Genomic DNA, 16,604 nt, shown 5'->3' with positions numbered 1-16,604 from the left:
AAGCGCGTATGGACACGAAGGGCCAAAGAATTCGATTATATGAGTAGGGAAGTGGTTGAACTTGACCATGACAGGTCTAGTTAGACCTGGACAGAGGTCAAAATGAGTTCTCCCCAATACTTAAGGGTCCGAGAGTTAAAACAAGTCATTTCGGGTCAAGCTAGTAACTTTACGAGACGTTTAAGCGACAAAACCTATGAGAGGTTGAACTAGACCAGAAGAGGTCGACCTAGACCTGATTTAGGTCGATCTAGACCTGCCTAAGTCGAGCTAGACTAGGTAGAGGTCGAGCTAGACCTGTTCGGGGTCGGATTTGGACGCATTTTGATCAAAAACGACGATTTCGATGCGATTTTTGTTAAAACGACGTAGATTATGGCTAGCCAATTCATACCCATGGATCTTGGATGCACAAAAGTTACACAACTCAGTACAAAAAGGGTGATGTTCGACCGATTTCATACGCATGTGATTGACAATTGCACAAATCTTGATCTAGGATACGAAATCGACTAGTTTTTGAGTCATTTAGCCAAGTAAAGGATATCTTCAATTTGTAGTTGCACAAAACCGATTACATGAGTGCATAATGAGTCGAATCAAACCTTAATCAAGGTTCAATTTTAGTTCTTACACACAAATGTAACCAAAGATGCACAAACAATAATCAAAGACATGATTCGCTTAGCTTTTGATAAGAACCGAAAAGTAAACATATATATATACATATAGAACGAATTAAATAGATGAAGAACAGCCTTACCCACGTTTTTTATGATGATTATGATAATACACACTTGTTTCTTGATCGATGATTGAAGCCTTGATTGATTTACACGCGTTTAGAACCGAAAATCAATAGAAAATTTTGCTATAATTCTTGAAAGAAAACCTTGAGTGTGTGTGTAGCTATGTGAACGACCAAAAAAAGAAAAAAAAAAGGGCAAAAGGCTGGTCTTCTATTTATAGGGAGAGCCAAGGGAGGGGAGGTCCGTCAGACTAACAGAATGCCTGACAGTTTTAGTCCTTTTTGCTTACCGGACGAACACCGAATGTCATAGAAATGATTTGACCATATTTTATGATATATTTTTGAATTACGAACCCAACAACTAGTCACATGACCATATTTGACTCACGAAAGTATTTTAAGTCTTTATTTAGACATTTCTATTAAACAGCTAGTCTTCCTCAAACATTCGCACCAAGTCTTAAAAAGTCTAAAACACTAGTATACAATAAAATGACATGTCTTAGTCATACTTTAATCCATAAAACTCACGTCTTTAGACTTATGTTTGACGGTTACTAACCTTATTCGGACGAAAAAGTACAGTTAGACGAACGCTCAGGTGACGGTTGTTACACATACTAATGTCTAGTTTAATCAGACAGTTTCGAACTGAATCAAAACATAAGCCTACACACTTCCAAGGCACGTCTATTTTCCCAACATTATTTCCAACATTCTTTGAAGTCTCATCTTTGTACATTGTGGTGGAGCAACTTAATCATTTATTGCACATTCAAAACTCTTATGAGACATATGTGGTTTCTGACCATAAACCATTTCAATGGGGAGGAAACACAATACATTCTTGGCATGATGCGAATTCAAATTATTGCATGTTAAATAATAACATGCCCCCAATCTATAGTCATTCATTTGCTCTCAAATAATCTTTGTAAAGTTAATCGTTATTGCCAATAATAGCCAAATATGGAACATGCTCTCAATCTTATAAGATGAGCAATCAATCATGCAAACTTCATGTTGCGAGTTTAATGATCCATTTAGACGATGCATCGATTTAAAACATTAAATGGTCTTTTGGACGATGTATTGGCCTACTTATATCTCCTTTGCATACGTTCCAACAAATTAAAAGAATTCAATTCTTATCATAATTGGCATATACTCTCTTTGAAGCAAATGATGACAAAATAACATAATCATTATAAAGAATATCTTAGTTCTTTTACAATTTTCACATCAATTTTTGACCATGGATGATCAATCCGGTCATGTCAATCAATCAAATAATGTCAAGTCATAAACCTCTTGTTTATGACCACACATTGGTACTTTGAAACTCAAAATTTTCCTTCAAATTTATATAAATTCTTTGAGATTTCGCACAATTGAATACAATATGTATACTAGCCTCTAGCTATATCAAACAAGAACAATGTTTGTAATGGTAAAATAGCAAAACTTGCTAAACGTGTACATGTCATTAACTATTCAATAAAGTTTTTTATAATTATATAAGACCACATATAAACATAACTTACACATATATGCGAAACTCAAAACATCAAATCAACTAAAATGTATTTTTCTTGTATGTCATATACCCGTCATTTGTAACAACTTTAAGAACATGTATTATACAAAATTACATATATATCTTTTCTTTTATTCACAATCCAACATGTTTTCATATTCATGACCATAATATATCTCTTTTAATGACATATTTATCTTTTGCACATTGTCACTACTCAGTGATCTTCTCATATGTAGTGACATCTTCTCTTATCACCTTAACCATATCAACGATCAAATAATATAGAACCATTAAATAAAATATATAAACATATATATGTGCTTTGGGATAACCCAAAATACCAAAATTTTGGTGTCACTTTTAAATATTTGTTTCTCACGATCTAGAGCCTTCAAATAACATAATATACGTAATTAAGTATAACATGGCATTGGTTTATGACCGTATATGCAATATAAGTTGCACGTACTTTCATCATTTATCAATTAGCGTATATTTGAACATACTACAATAAATAGTGAGTTGCACGTATTTTATCATTGATCAATTAGCGTATATTTGAACATATTACACATAAATAACATGTAGAAAATGTTCAGTTCTATACAATATCAAAAAATAAAATCCTTATATTTAAAAATAAAATCTTATAATGCATATACCGCCATTATGCCAACAATCAACGTAACAAGTTATGCACTTTTATGGAAGAAACTGAGTAAATAGAAACATATGTAGCAAAATTCCTTTTCAAAGGTAATCACTTTTGAAGGTCGATAAAATTGCTATTATAACTTCCAATAAGATAGAAATCTCTATCTATATAAATATTTTTATATAAAACAGTAGTTAACCGAGCGATTTTAGAGCCTCTTCAACTAAAAGAATTATTCACACATTGCCACATAGGATTTTATCCTATGTGTCATCTCCATACATATTTTTGACATATATATAAAATATATTTAATATAATATATTTAACAAAATAGTTTACTATATTGGTATGAATTGGTTGTATATATAAAATATAGACATCAAAAACCATGTTTCTTGGATGTTTTTCGGAGCATTGACATATAGTTGGGGGTTCAATGTGTTTATATAAAGTTGTGCTCTTGAAATTGGTGGGTTTATTTATATCATCTTCCTTTTTTTTTCTTATATGCAATTCTTTTTTAAGGGATGAAGATGTCGATTTTAACATAGATAATGGATATTAACAATAAATAGACATAAAAGATGGAGATACTTGATGAATATATATTTTTTTAAGCATCACTTTAAAAAAAATGGATACACTCATTTTTGCGAGTAATTGATGTGAAATTTTTTCTTTATAATTTTTTATTTAGTTGATTGTTCTATTCATTTACATTGTAAATTGTAAAAGTAAGGCTCAATTTTTTTTATTATTATTTTATTATTTGTATTCACGTAGCTACAAAAATAAACAACACGTTGAAACTATATGTTAAAAATTTTTTAAAATCAATTCAATAGCTACGCATCGCGTGGGTAAAAAACCTTGTATATATAATACTCTATCTCCAAGCGCATATGTGGCGTACCTCTTTACTCGCCACGTCATCTTTTTCCTACGTGGCACTCATACGTTGATTATCTACGAGAACTTGACAAATCATCGTCCACATAGACATTCGCTTTTATTAATTATAAATAAAAGATTAAAAAGCTAAATGCAAGATTAGAACCCATGACCTCTAACTTTTAATGTGAGGCACAAACCACTTCATCCAAATTGATATTTGTTTACTTTTTAAAAAATTAAATAGATATTGTTACAAACAAACCAGTACATACCAACTTCAAATATATCATGTAACGATTTTGTGAAGGGATTTGTGAATCGTTAAAATCTTATTGAATGTCTTATTTGAAATATACCATAAATAGAGTACAAATAAACATACGATAAATAAACATTCCCATCCCTAAGTGATATATAATTATGAGTACTCTTTTTGAAAGTGCAATATACGAGAACTTTAAACAAATTATTTTAAGATACACAATCAATTAAGATACAAGTATTATTGTTATAGAAAAAAAAATTATATCAATAAATTAAGAATGACTATACATTATATTATATTATTTTATTATGTATATAATAGATTTTAGGTCGTGTCCAATACACGGAACATACAATTTTATCAATATTAGAAGTGAATATGAGACGGTTGGGCACCCAAGTTTTGTGAAAAAAACTCCGACATATCAATTTATAATACATAAAAAAACATATGGCCCCAATTAATTATTCAAAATATTAAAAAATTAATATGTGAAAAGTGTTCACAAAAGTTGGGTGTCTAATAACCTCATATTCACTTTTCCAATATATAAAAAAGATATATATAAAAAAATATAATATTAATATATACTATGTAAATCGATTAATAATAATTATATCTTAATGACATATTCCAAAGTCATTAAATTTTTGTACTTAAAGGATTTTGTCTAATTCTCACTAAAAAATAATCATGGCTCTTAATATCTTTTTTAAATGTTTTGAAATATTAAATTTCATATGTATATTTAACTTTTACTTTTTAATACAAATTTATTGCAAAAAGATAAACTTTAGATAACTTGGAAGATAAAAAAGAGAAAAGGGAAGGTATAAAACTTTCAATAATGAGTGACCAAATTCGATAAATACGTTGTTTTAACAGACTCCGTTTAGAGAATTCACTCATAATCCTCAATTACATATTGCCTCTTTCATTCCAACATTTTTTAGTAAAACCATGTTATTATGCGTAGATAATCAAGATGATAGTTGTTGCTCTTTTAATTGTTTTTTCTGTAGTTATCGTCTTCGTTACCATCTGATTCAAGTTATTACACGTTATATAAAAAAAGATTGATTATCTAAAATAGAAAGTTATAGGAATAGATACATAAAGTTGTGTAACCTCCCAAACAACTTTAAAAAAAATGGTATTTGCCTGGACACCACTTAATCGCATAGAAAATAATTCTCTCAAGCCGCTACCCTAGCAAAGCAAGCTTGGCGGTGAAATCTCCAAACTCCTTGTGTTGGGATCAAACCCAGGACATGCGCCCACAAGGGGTTTTTGTGAGGAGGCAGGTGGCCACTGCGCCATTAAACGAGTGGTTCTCCCAAACAACTTTACTATATAAAAGAGTGGGATGGTTAAAATCGTTTCTAAATGTATACAAAACATGTAATTTGTAATGTATCTCCCTTTTGGCTTGTAAATTTTTAATCACTATGACTATCAGTTGTTTGTTTTTGTTACATAACAAGTCATCACGAAAAACGTTGTCTTAATTTAAGTTGATATATGTTTTTATATACTTTATATTTAGTTATCTGAGGGTGGAAGGAGTACGTACATATGAGAGTAAGGTGGTGACCAGGTGAAACAACTCCCTGCTCTATAGGTACTTATGGGATGAGGAGCAAAGTGGTGATAGTAGTGTCTGATTTCTTCTTCACATTCTCACCTTATAATTTGTTTAATTTTTTTCTTGATTTTTTTGTTTTCTTTTAAATGTAGAGAGATGGGGAGAGAATGGTGAAACATTCCTTACTTGCGGGGAGGGAATGAAGGGGATGAAAAAATAAGAGACATTTACTTGAATTTCACAATAATATATCTTCGTCTTTCAATGAATTATATTCATATGTTATTGAATTATTCGTTAAAAATTTACGTTAGCTCGTGCAACGCACGGACCCAAAACCTAGTGTATAGAATAATTCACCAAAATTTACGTAACCTTGTTTATTTTGTTTAATAATGGACCAAGTACGCTCACACCTACATACGTTTGTGCTTATAAGATTGCATATTTGCAAATGGATTTACTTCACGTAAAGATATGTTCGTATTTATTCATTATTTACACGTTACATTTTCCAACAAAATTGATCTATTAAACCATAATCATGAGCAAGTACATAAAATCACCTTTAGATGCAAATTTAGATATATATGTGTGACGTCTCATTTATACAATCCTAATCATGAAGTAGCATTGCATGAATATTATATATATGATGTTATGTTTAAGATTTTTGCATAAATTATGGAAATGTTGAATGGAAATGGCAAGACTTGGTTTGAGTTTTGGTAAAAAAAATAGGATATAGCTAGTTTACTATGAGTATTTCCTTTGTAGAATATGTTAGTTTATATGTAATGGTTGGTTAAATTAAACGATAAATTAAATTTAAAGATAAATAATTTGTTAGTCAAAGTTTGAAATTAAATTCTATAGCCTCATAGTATGTAATGATGGGGACCAAGAAACTAACCTCATATTTCAACTTTGCAAAAAGAAAATAAAAAAATAAATTTGACTAACACTTGTTACCATTCGTGTAGAAACATGATCTCATGAAATAAAAATTTAAAAAGCACGTCCATCTTAGTCAAAGCCGGTCTTCACATCAACACTAGGGCCGGCCCAATAATAGTATTGGGTTAGGCACAAGCACGTGGCCCACTGAGTATTAAGGCCCCAAAGTTAGATTTCTAACAAAACATATCAACCATCAAAATCTGATAAATTCCATTACTCTACAAGAAATTCAAAGCGTCTGTACCGCTCTACCATTGATCCCTTTCACATTGGAGATAGTCATATGTTTCTTTGCTTTCCTTTCACACAGGGGACTAGTGGAGGAAGTGATTTCGGTTATACTTAAATTTCACATGTTATTTATTTTCATTTTAAGGTAAGAGTAAATTAAGGGAATCCCCTCCCTCTATTTTTTGTAATTATTGTCTGCAAGTATTATTTGGTTGACTAAAAAGTAAGTAACTGCTCAGTGCTGCTTTCCGCGGGTTTTGAGCCCCAATACCTCGACGGTGTATGGGGGAGGTTAAGATGTAGGCAGACTGCTTCCAGTTTCTACCTAAATGGTAGAAAAGGCCCTCCAACCTTTGCATGGGATGAGGATCGAACCCATGACCTTTGTTTCCAGAGGCAAGGGTGTTTACCACTGATCCAAACATGCTGCTTTTTTATTATTTGGTTGACTACATATGTTGTTTAAAATGAGTAGTGAACTTGCAGAATGTGTGCCAAGATACAGATGACATGAATGATGATTTGTTTAAGAAATATGGCAAAGTCATGTATAAAAGGAATGCTATCAGGTAATTATTGCTAGATATTTTTTTTTTCTATCTTAAAACACCATAAGAAATTGTTATCTAACTAGTTAATATACCCGCGCTTCGCTGCGGGGTATTTTATGTAATGTTTCTTCGAGTTTCATCTAGTCGTCTGTTTAGTTAACCTTCTCTTTATTGATTTTATATGCATATTTAGCCAACTATTGAAAATAAAACAGAAACAACGTATAGCATTCGTTAGAACATTCAACGTACAGTAATTTCCTCATGAAATTAACCATACTTCAAGATATAAGTAGAATAAGATTCATGGATTTAACACCTTAATTTATATGATAGTATGTTAAAAGGTACAAAGTAATATGTTAAAAATTATTTAATTTACATGCATCATCCGTGTGAAAAGGCAAAAGAACAATTTTTTTTATTTCTTCTTTCATTTGTTAATAAGTAAATGTAAAAAAAGTAAATTAATTTTATGCAAGCTTTCGTTACTAAAAATTTGTTGATTGTTAAATTCATTAAATTCAATTTATAGCTATTTTAGGAGTAACTTACATCAAGTCATCAACAATTACAATTGACAACATCAATGGCACTAACAAATAATAATAATAAAATAATGAGGCAGGTGTATGTCTCTGTATCACTTGTTGTTCACATTATTGTCATTGTTACACGCATTCCTCGTTTGTTTCCATTATCATGTGATCATGTTTTTACTCTCTATTGATAAAACTCCATATAGTTTTCATTCCATTATTTGTCGCTGATGATAACAGTTCACAGATTTGCAATCTCTCTCGATTCAAATAAAAACTCAACCATGTTTTTCATTTTAAATTTATATAGATATTTTGATGACCCGATTTTTGTTAATATACCTACAAAAAATCAGCAAATCTTTTTTGGGGTTTAATCACTCTTCCATTTTGGCGGGGCACAACTCGGTGGTGGATTGGTGGGTGAAAAAAAGTAAATTAGGATGGCTTATGAGGTTGAATCATGTAAGTAAAGCTGGGATTGTATTTAAGTATATAATTTAATCAATTTTTCTTTTTACCAGTACTTTTGATTATTTTGGTGATTTGAAAAGTAGTTGTTCCTGACGGTGAAAGGAGGTCGTTGGTTGTTCTTGTTTCTTACGGGTGTCATGCGGTCTCCATGATTGTTTAGTGTGATCAATGGCAGCCCGTGGTGGTGAAAGACGGTGGTTGTTCGTGCCGTGTTTTCCTGGTGACAGATATATAGATACATATACATATATTTTATGTTTATATCAGCATGTGTATGTATGTAGTCCCCGGAGTTCGCAGCTTCCAACGGCGGCGACGGAGTTGATGCTATCTTCCATGTTGAATTGGGTGGCGGTGGAAAATATTTGGTGATTATCATTATCCGTGTTACCTAGTTTCCATATATGATGAAGACTTGTGAGAAAAAGATAAAAGCTGAAAAGAATGCTTACAATTGTAAAAGAAGAAGAAGAAAGGGCAAAGATAAGAGGTGGAAAGAAGTTGATGAAAACCGGAAAGTTGTAGAAGAAGAAAGGGTAAAAAAGTAACTTTGATATTAAATAAAGGCCAACCAAGCCAGTTAGATTGTAACTAAGCCGTACTGTAGTAGTTAACTTTCGGATTGTTATATATATAATGAGGTGTGTTTGTAGACAACGTATTTTGGCTAAAGGAAATTTGTAAACCCAGTGTTTAGGGCCGAAGTCTGGACAACAAGTCCAATAAACGAAAAAAATACATAAAGAAGGCTAAAAATTCATAGGAAAAAGGTGATTTTGGGCCTGAAGGTTGACCCAACAAGGCGGTCGTAGAAACTTGCTGCTCGTTCCAACGGTTGTTTTGACTGGTCATACGCGGATCCGGTAACTTAAGTTATGTCTCTTTTGTTACTCTATCTTGATCCTAAATACATAAAAATTAGTACTTCCACATTTGGGTTTGCCGTACCTTTATTATCGTTGAAAGTCTACTTCCTAAGTGCCTGGTGTAAAAACCAATTTTTTTAACTTATGAAACGAAGTTGCAAGATTTCTAATTAGTATATCTTGGTATCTGTTAATTTAATTGTTAGTTCATTCCTGTTTTGGCAATTGAGCTTCTTGCCGAACAAATTATCATTTGTTGGTCATAATTTAAACAACTTAGCATCATCCAATAAAGTTTTCAATTCTGATAATCACCCTGCATTTCTTTCAAGAAAAGAAATTTGATAATATAAGAGTAATACATCTTGATCAAACAGTCTCTCTTTTGGCAAAATTAAGCATCAAAAGCTCTGTTCTGACAACCCTTGTGTCCACAACATCCACCACTTCAGTAGAATCTGATGAACAATTACAGTGCATCTTAAAACTAAGAAAAGTAAAAACAAAAATTTGGTCAAAAACCAAGTTTGGCATGTGTTAATAAGAACTGCAGAACCTCCTCCATTTCCATATTTACAACATAACCGCTTTTCACCATGATCATAAAGTTGTTTACCTCTCTTCTGTGAACTCGGGAGGAGGTGTAAAGAAATCTTTATTCAATCCCCAAACATTAAAGTGAACCTCTTCAATCTTCCATTTTTCTTCAAGTTCTCTTTTATGATTTGATGACTGTTCTCCGTATCTAAAAATCGTTACGGAAGTTTTGCCACGATGTGCGATGTTAACACCATCGACATACTTATAATCCTCGATCACTGTTTCTGTGCTGGTTTCCCAGAAAATGCCTTCCCCATCTTCACTATTCACAGTTAACAATCTTGAGTCCTCAAACTTAACTAGAAGACCTGATCTTTGACTAAAGTAACCCCAGATTGTGTGATGTATGATCTCATATTTTGGGTCTGCTTGTGCCTCTAGATCAGATTGGCTTGTATCAAGCTTTAGTATAAAGCATTCCTCGTCGTTTATGATCTTTTCTCCTATGCATACTGCTTGAAGAAACAAATCTCCTGTTGATCTTGGGTCCAAACCCTACAGATTACATACATCAGAGGTAATGAACTTTAGTATTATTCCACTTGTAGCTCCCTATTTAGGGAGTGTTTGGCAATGTGTTTTCATATGAATCTTGCATTTTCAAAATTGCGTTTCGAACAAGCATATCCTAACCTGCTTTTTTAAAATTGCGTTTTCTCCCTATGCAAATGCAAATAATCGCTTATTCGGCCACTTTTCCTAAACATTTGTGTTTTGCGAACACAATAATCAGATAATCGCTTCAAAATGCAATTTCAAACTCCTCCTTAATTAGGGAATAGCTTATTAATGGGCTGGTAATGTTGGTAGTCTTCACATACTGGGTTTGTCATTTATCAAAAAGCCATGACAGTTTTCAGGAAGTCAGCCCAATCGTTATTGTCATTTCTTGTCAAACTTTTACTATTAAGTTAGGATCACTTTTATGGTGTTACCATCATGCATTCATGCCCATGATAAATCTGTTTCTAAATTTCTATTACAAGAGATCATTAGTTAATAGTGTTGACAAGTACCTGAAGAAATCGACGAAGAGGACGAGGAGGACCTTTGGTCATAGGTTTTAATTGGTTTGAAGATTGTCTCCAAGAAATCTTGCCATTACTTCCAGAAATAACTTTGCAACCGGAAACTAGTAGCTCTATACACCATAAATTTGGATTCTTTTGCCAAAGAACAAATCCTCCTGTCTCTTCTTTGCTTCTTGCTTTCACGGTTTCATCTCCTTGATGAAAATCTGATGCACTGATCTTCACTTCACCGATAGCACACAAACTTTGTACCGAGTTTAAAGCTGGCTGTCCCCCTATTGCAGCCATGTACTGTTGCACTATATATTTCGCAGTTGATGCTTCCTTTAAAACACAAGCAACATTACATCAATTAACTCACAATATGAACAATTATTATAACAAAAGATAATATAAACTATAAATAAATCAGCAACCATTGCATAAACTTTCTAAAAGTTTCATGCACAAAAGTTGTTTTTATATGCAAGTTCAATAAAACTACCACTTAAAAAGCATTTATAAGATCCTTGACATGGGTGTTTCTTGGTGTTTATTAGAGCAGAATAGATTTGCCGTTAATAAAAAGCATATATGCCCTTACGATAGAAGAATTACTAATGGAACGTGCGCTTGAATTGTCTAGTTGGATCTGAAGGGGAAGAAGTGGACACCCGACTATATAAAGCAAAAACGTAAGCTCGTTATAACTATTAGCTATGACGGGTGACGACCATTTGTCCAACGTTTGTGCCCTCATCCATGTAGCCATGTTTTGCCATCGTAGAGCGACACTATTTCCCATGCTCGTAAACATCTCTTCCGGTATCGGTACATCAAGAATGGTTTCCAATGCGTCTTCTCTATCAACATTTGGACAGAGTACCCTCATTTGTATGATCAAAACAGGGCTATCTGGTTTTGTTTATGTAAATCGATCAGAGGGAAGAAAACCTTCTTTTATTTTTCTTTTGTTTGTCTGGCTATTTTTGTGTGAATGTTGTTAGGTGGTTTGTGATGAAAATGAGAAGGTGAGGGTGTAAAGGGTTAAATCACATTTGTCCAATTGTTGCCCTTAAGTTTAGAGGTATATGTGGGCAATATATTTGTTTTGGAGTATTTTTTGGACAAATGTATGTGTGCCTCTTAATTTATTTTTGACTGATCCAGTGTTGATTTTGTCCTCCAAGATGCTTATTTTAAACTTTTTATATGCAATTGAAAATACATGTAAACAATCGTTATAACTTGTTTTGCAGCATAAGACGTTTTATACATATCTAGATCAAGATACAAGTGAGTAATATGTAAAAACTACTAATTAAATGCACATATTGAAATCGTATTTGACCTATTATATCAAGTATTAATCATATAAACACATATTTCTCGCTAGATGTTAGACCCATTTATACAAACTTAATATATTTTACTATTGCTTGTCTTTATGTTGTACACAAATATGTCAGTATAACGATAAATCATTTAAGTAAGTTGGTCATAAATGAACTTTTTTTCTTTCTGGTCGGTCCACCTTATTTTCTGTAAATGTGAACTTTGAATCTCTGTTTCGACTTAACTATCAAATTTTTATTAATTTGCAACATACAACACAATTGTCCATATAAGAATAATAATCAGTATTATGGACTAAATTAGGATACTCTAAATGATTTGCACTTTTGATGTTCCAAAACTTGCACGCCATGCGTTTGATGAAATGCGCACTCTACATTTGCTACATCGATTTTTTTAAGACCATTATGTGTAAGTTTTTTCCCGATAGATATCCCAATTTCCTTTTATGGAAGTGAATGGCATAGTCTATATCTATATTTATATACTGAATATCATATGATTTACATATGAAGCAAAGTTTGTGACTGTTTTGAATCGTATGGGCAAATGAACTACAAAAGCAAATATTTTATACTCATAGAGTCTGTTGCTAATTTTTCTCTCTTTGCCTATTGGGATATAGGATTGTCTTAGTTTTAACTCTTCCTTTTGCTATAACTAATGTCATGCTTTTTGATTTGTTAACTTAATCTTGTTAAAGAAATTTGATTAAACAAGTTAGAAGCAGCGTCGTTTGGATAAGTGGTAATTGATCTGTCCTTTAAAGATAGGGATCACATGTCCTTCAAAACCGTGAAAAACGGCAGTGAGCAGTACGTTTCTTTCCTTTATGCGAAAGAAGTTCTTTTTTTCTATTTGAATTTTCACTTTCATAACAAATACGGTTGCTCAAGTGGGAAATCCTAACCTTTAAATACAGGGGTAAAGGTTTGATACCCACTCCTTACAAAATGACTGGAAGTTCTTATAGACGCAACCATTTTCTACCTTAAGGCAGAGGTGATCTCATCCTACTGCCTGGAAAACTGATAAATTGGGTACGGTTTTTACCTTTTTATTACTCCGTATATTTTTATATTTCACTTTCATCATGATGTTAACTTCATTGCACAATTTAGAAAGCAAGTTGACTGTTGATCTGGTTAATACTTAATTTAATCTAACAAATAGTTTTAAAATATTTGATAACAGTTCAGTTTTAGAATCTTATTAAGAAGAAGAAAAAAGCCATATGAAATGAAACTAATACAGACAGGACATACAGTATTACAATTAGTATCTTTTAAATTGCACTTTTCAATTTGTAGAAAATAAAAGACTTATTATATATAGTTACGTTGTTTGGGATGAAAACAATACATGTAATTCTAATGTATTAACTAATGTGATACTTGACCTTTTATCACCTTAAAATCCAAAAAAAAAGAGGTGCAAAGTATAATACGTCTTATATTGTCAGTCTGCTAACATGGTTTTCAGTCTGCAATTCAATATCTACATTTCCTGATTTTTTTCCTCTTGTGAAAACCTGCTCCATCTCTTCAAGTGACTTCCCTTTAGTCTCGGGCAAGAAAAAGAAGAAGAAGATCCAAGCCAAAACAGACATGCCAGCAAACAAGAAAAACGCCCCGCCGATAGTAATTGCGTTGCTCATCGACAGAAATGTCATTGACACAGTTGCATTAGTAGCCCTATTTACAGCCACCCCAATACCTGCTCCTTGTGCTCTTAACTTTAAAGGAAATATTTCAGAGCTATAAACCCATGTTACTGGTGCAAGCCCAAGTGAGAAAAACATGACATATAAATAACATGTAGCTATACTTAACCAAAGTGCCCAAACTACCTTTTGGTCATGAGCTTGGTTCACAATGGTTAAAGCCATTCCTAGTCCTAGTAGGGCAACTATCATTCCTCCAACACTCGTCAATAGAAGTTTTCGCCTTCCAGCTTTATCAATAAAGAAAGTGGATATGGTTATGAAAATGGTTTTCGTGACCCCGACTCCTATTGTAGCTAACAAGAGCTTGTCCTTAGATTTAACACCGGCTTTCTTGAAGATCCGTGGGCTATACAAAATTACAGCTTCGATCCCAGTTGCATGCTCGAAAAAATGAATACCAATGGCAGCTAGTAGCATCCATCGGACCGGTGGAGTTGGTCTTAGGAGTAACTCTTTCCATACACCTTTGCCACGTGTTTGTTGCTTGAGTGTGACATGATCATCATTACAATTAAGGTCTATCCCGGCTGCTAGTTTGATGTCTTGGAGTCGGGATTGAGCTTCTTCTTTAGTGTGTGACACTTCTAACAAAACCTGTTTTGCATCCCTAAGATGGCCCCGCATGACGAGCCATCTTGGGGATTCTGGCATTTTTAAAATGCCTAAAGCTAATGCTATAGAAGGAATGGTGGCAATTATGAACATTACCCTCCAACCAATGTTCAAAGCTAGTTTTCCACAAAAGTAGTTTGATATATATCCTGATAAAATACCCAAACTAATCCCAATTTCGGGTAATGAAGCTAGGATTCCCCTAGTACTAGTAGCTGAAATCTCGGCTGAGTAAACCGGAGCAATAACAAGTGCAAATCCTACTCCAATACCGGCTACACATCGGCCCGTCAATAAGACTGCATAGTTTGGTGCAAAGCCCATTAGTAAGGATCCACAAAGGAAGATGGTGGAGGCTAGGCTTATGGTGTAGCGACGACCTATGTAATCGGCGGTTCTACCGGCGCATAGAGCGCCTATTAGAGCACAAAAGTTGATGATTCCGGCTAGGACTTGGATTTGTGTGTCGTTGATTTTGAGATCATCTTTGATAAAGATCATGGCTCCGCTCATAACGCCCGTTTCTGAATGAACAAACACAAAGAAATTAATCACACACTCATTGTTACAAAAGAATGGCCTACAAAGACATTAAATTAATTTTGTTAAATATACAAACAACTCATATATATAGTACGTGTTATTTTTTACATGGAACATTCAACTAGTTGGCCGCTAACTTTTTTTAAAACCAAAACGTAGACGCTAGCTTAAACACTATATATACACAGTTCCAAAAATATAAGATATATACATATTATAAAAGTACAAAATATAAATTAACATCATTCCTTATTTATTTGATTATATATACTCCGTATTTATTTTCCGGTAACAATTTTCCAACCTTGCTATCGAGAAACCACTAATATGAGACAAGCCTCAAAGAGATTAAGATACAATATACAAATGCATGAGATCGATAATATACACGTAGATTATGTAGAATCGAAGTAATTATTAAGGAGATAGATAATTAATTAATTAATTAATAAAAGTAGTACGTACCATAACCAAAGATGATAGATATCATAGAAGCAACAATGGCACAAGCGCACGAAAACTTATTTATCTTTCCATCTTCTATTCCTTTTCCTTCTTCCATCGATCTTACAAACCACGTACGTAAAAGATTTTGTTATAATATATGGTGGGAAATATATATTGTTTACTGCAGGTAGTGAGTGAGATGAGAAGATGGGTTAGCCAAACACACGAAAACTAAGGGGGAGGATATCTCATATATATAGGCTTAAAAGTAGACTACTACTCCGATTCGAATTGACCATTCTTTTTTATATGGGTAGTGATAATTGTACCACAAAATTTCATATATCTACCACATTGTACATATATCACAGCATATTGTACAAGTATGAAATACATAACAGTGATTGATTTATCAACTTTTGTGATACGAATATCATTTTCCTTTTTATATATATCATCATCTTTTCTTTATTAATTAGTGTGGTAATATTAACAAAATTAGCATTCACATCCAATTATAATTTATAAGGCCTCTTCATATTTGTGTCGATATTGTCCATGTCGCGACAGAGTTATCCATATGGCCTTAATATATTAACTAAAAGGATTAAAAATATATATATATATTCCTAAATTAAATAACTGTGATGGAGTAGTAATTAATTTCTTTTGATTATTGACTAATGATAATACCATAATGATTATTTTGTCATATCTCGATCTATACCGACAATAAATGACTAAATGCTCTGCATTTATATGAATTATCCAATTATCAAATATCAACCCTACTAGCAAGTATTAAATATTAAATAATTTATACATTTATTTACAAGGGAAACAAATGCATGCTTATCCCGACTTTTAATCTAGTTTTAATGCTAAACAAAGTTCTTGGTGCTTCATTTAATGTTCATAAAAAATTATACATTTTCATATTAAACGTCCATTAATGCACCTTAACGAAAGCCTTTACGACTTTGTTTAGCAAAACCCT

At 32.7% G+C, this 16,604-nt stretch overlaps 2 protein-coding genes across 2 annotated transcripts; both read right to left on the bottom strand.

Annotated features, from left to right (window-relative positions):
• Positions 1–9,682: 9,682 nt before the first annotated feature.
• LOC122580642 lies at positions 9,683–11,815 on the bottom strand. The gene is made up of 3 exons (XM_043752910.1): positions 11,528–11,815; positions 10,930–11,268; positions 9,683–10,408 (listed from the first exon to the last, which is right to left on the bottom strand). The coding sequence occupies exons 1-3, from the start codon at positions 11,813–11,815 to the stop codon at positions 9,926–9,928; spliced, it is 1,110 nt and encodes a 369-aa protein (XP_043608845.1). The 3' UTR covers positions 9,683–9,925.
• Positions 11,816–13,711: 1,896 nt separating this feature from the next.
• Positions 13,712–15,739, bottom strand: LOC122579524 (probable polyol transporter 6). Its single transcript, XM_043751707.1, has 2 exons — positions 15,626–15,739; positions 13,712–15,141 (listed from the first exon to the last, which is right to left on the bottom strand). Exons 1-2 carry the CDS (start codon positions 15,720–15,722, stop codon positions 13,730–13,732), a joined length of 1,509 nt encoding a protein of 502 aa, XP_043607642.1. The 5' UTR covers positions 15,723–15,739; the 3' UTR covers positions 13,712–13,729.
• Between the last annotated feature and the right edge of the window lie 865 nt (positions 15,740–16,604).

Source organism: Erigeron canadensis, chromosome 8 (assembly GCF_010389155.1).
Source record: "Erigeron canadensis isolate Cc75 chromosome 8, C_canadensis_v1, whole genome shotgun sequence".
Taxonomy (NCBI): domain Eukaryota; kingdom Viridiplantae; phylum Streptophyta; class Magnoliopsida; order Asterales; family Asteraceae; genus Erigeron; species Erigeron canadensis.
This window is presented reverse-complemented; position numbering and strand designations above follow the sequence as displayed.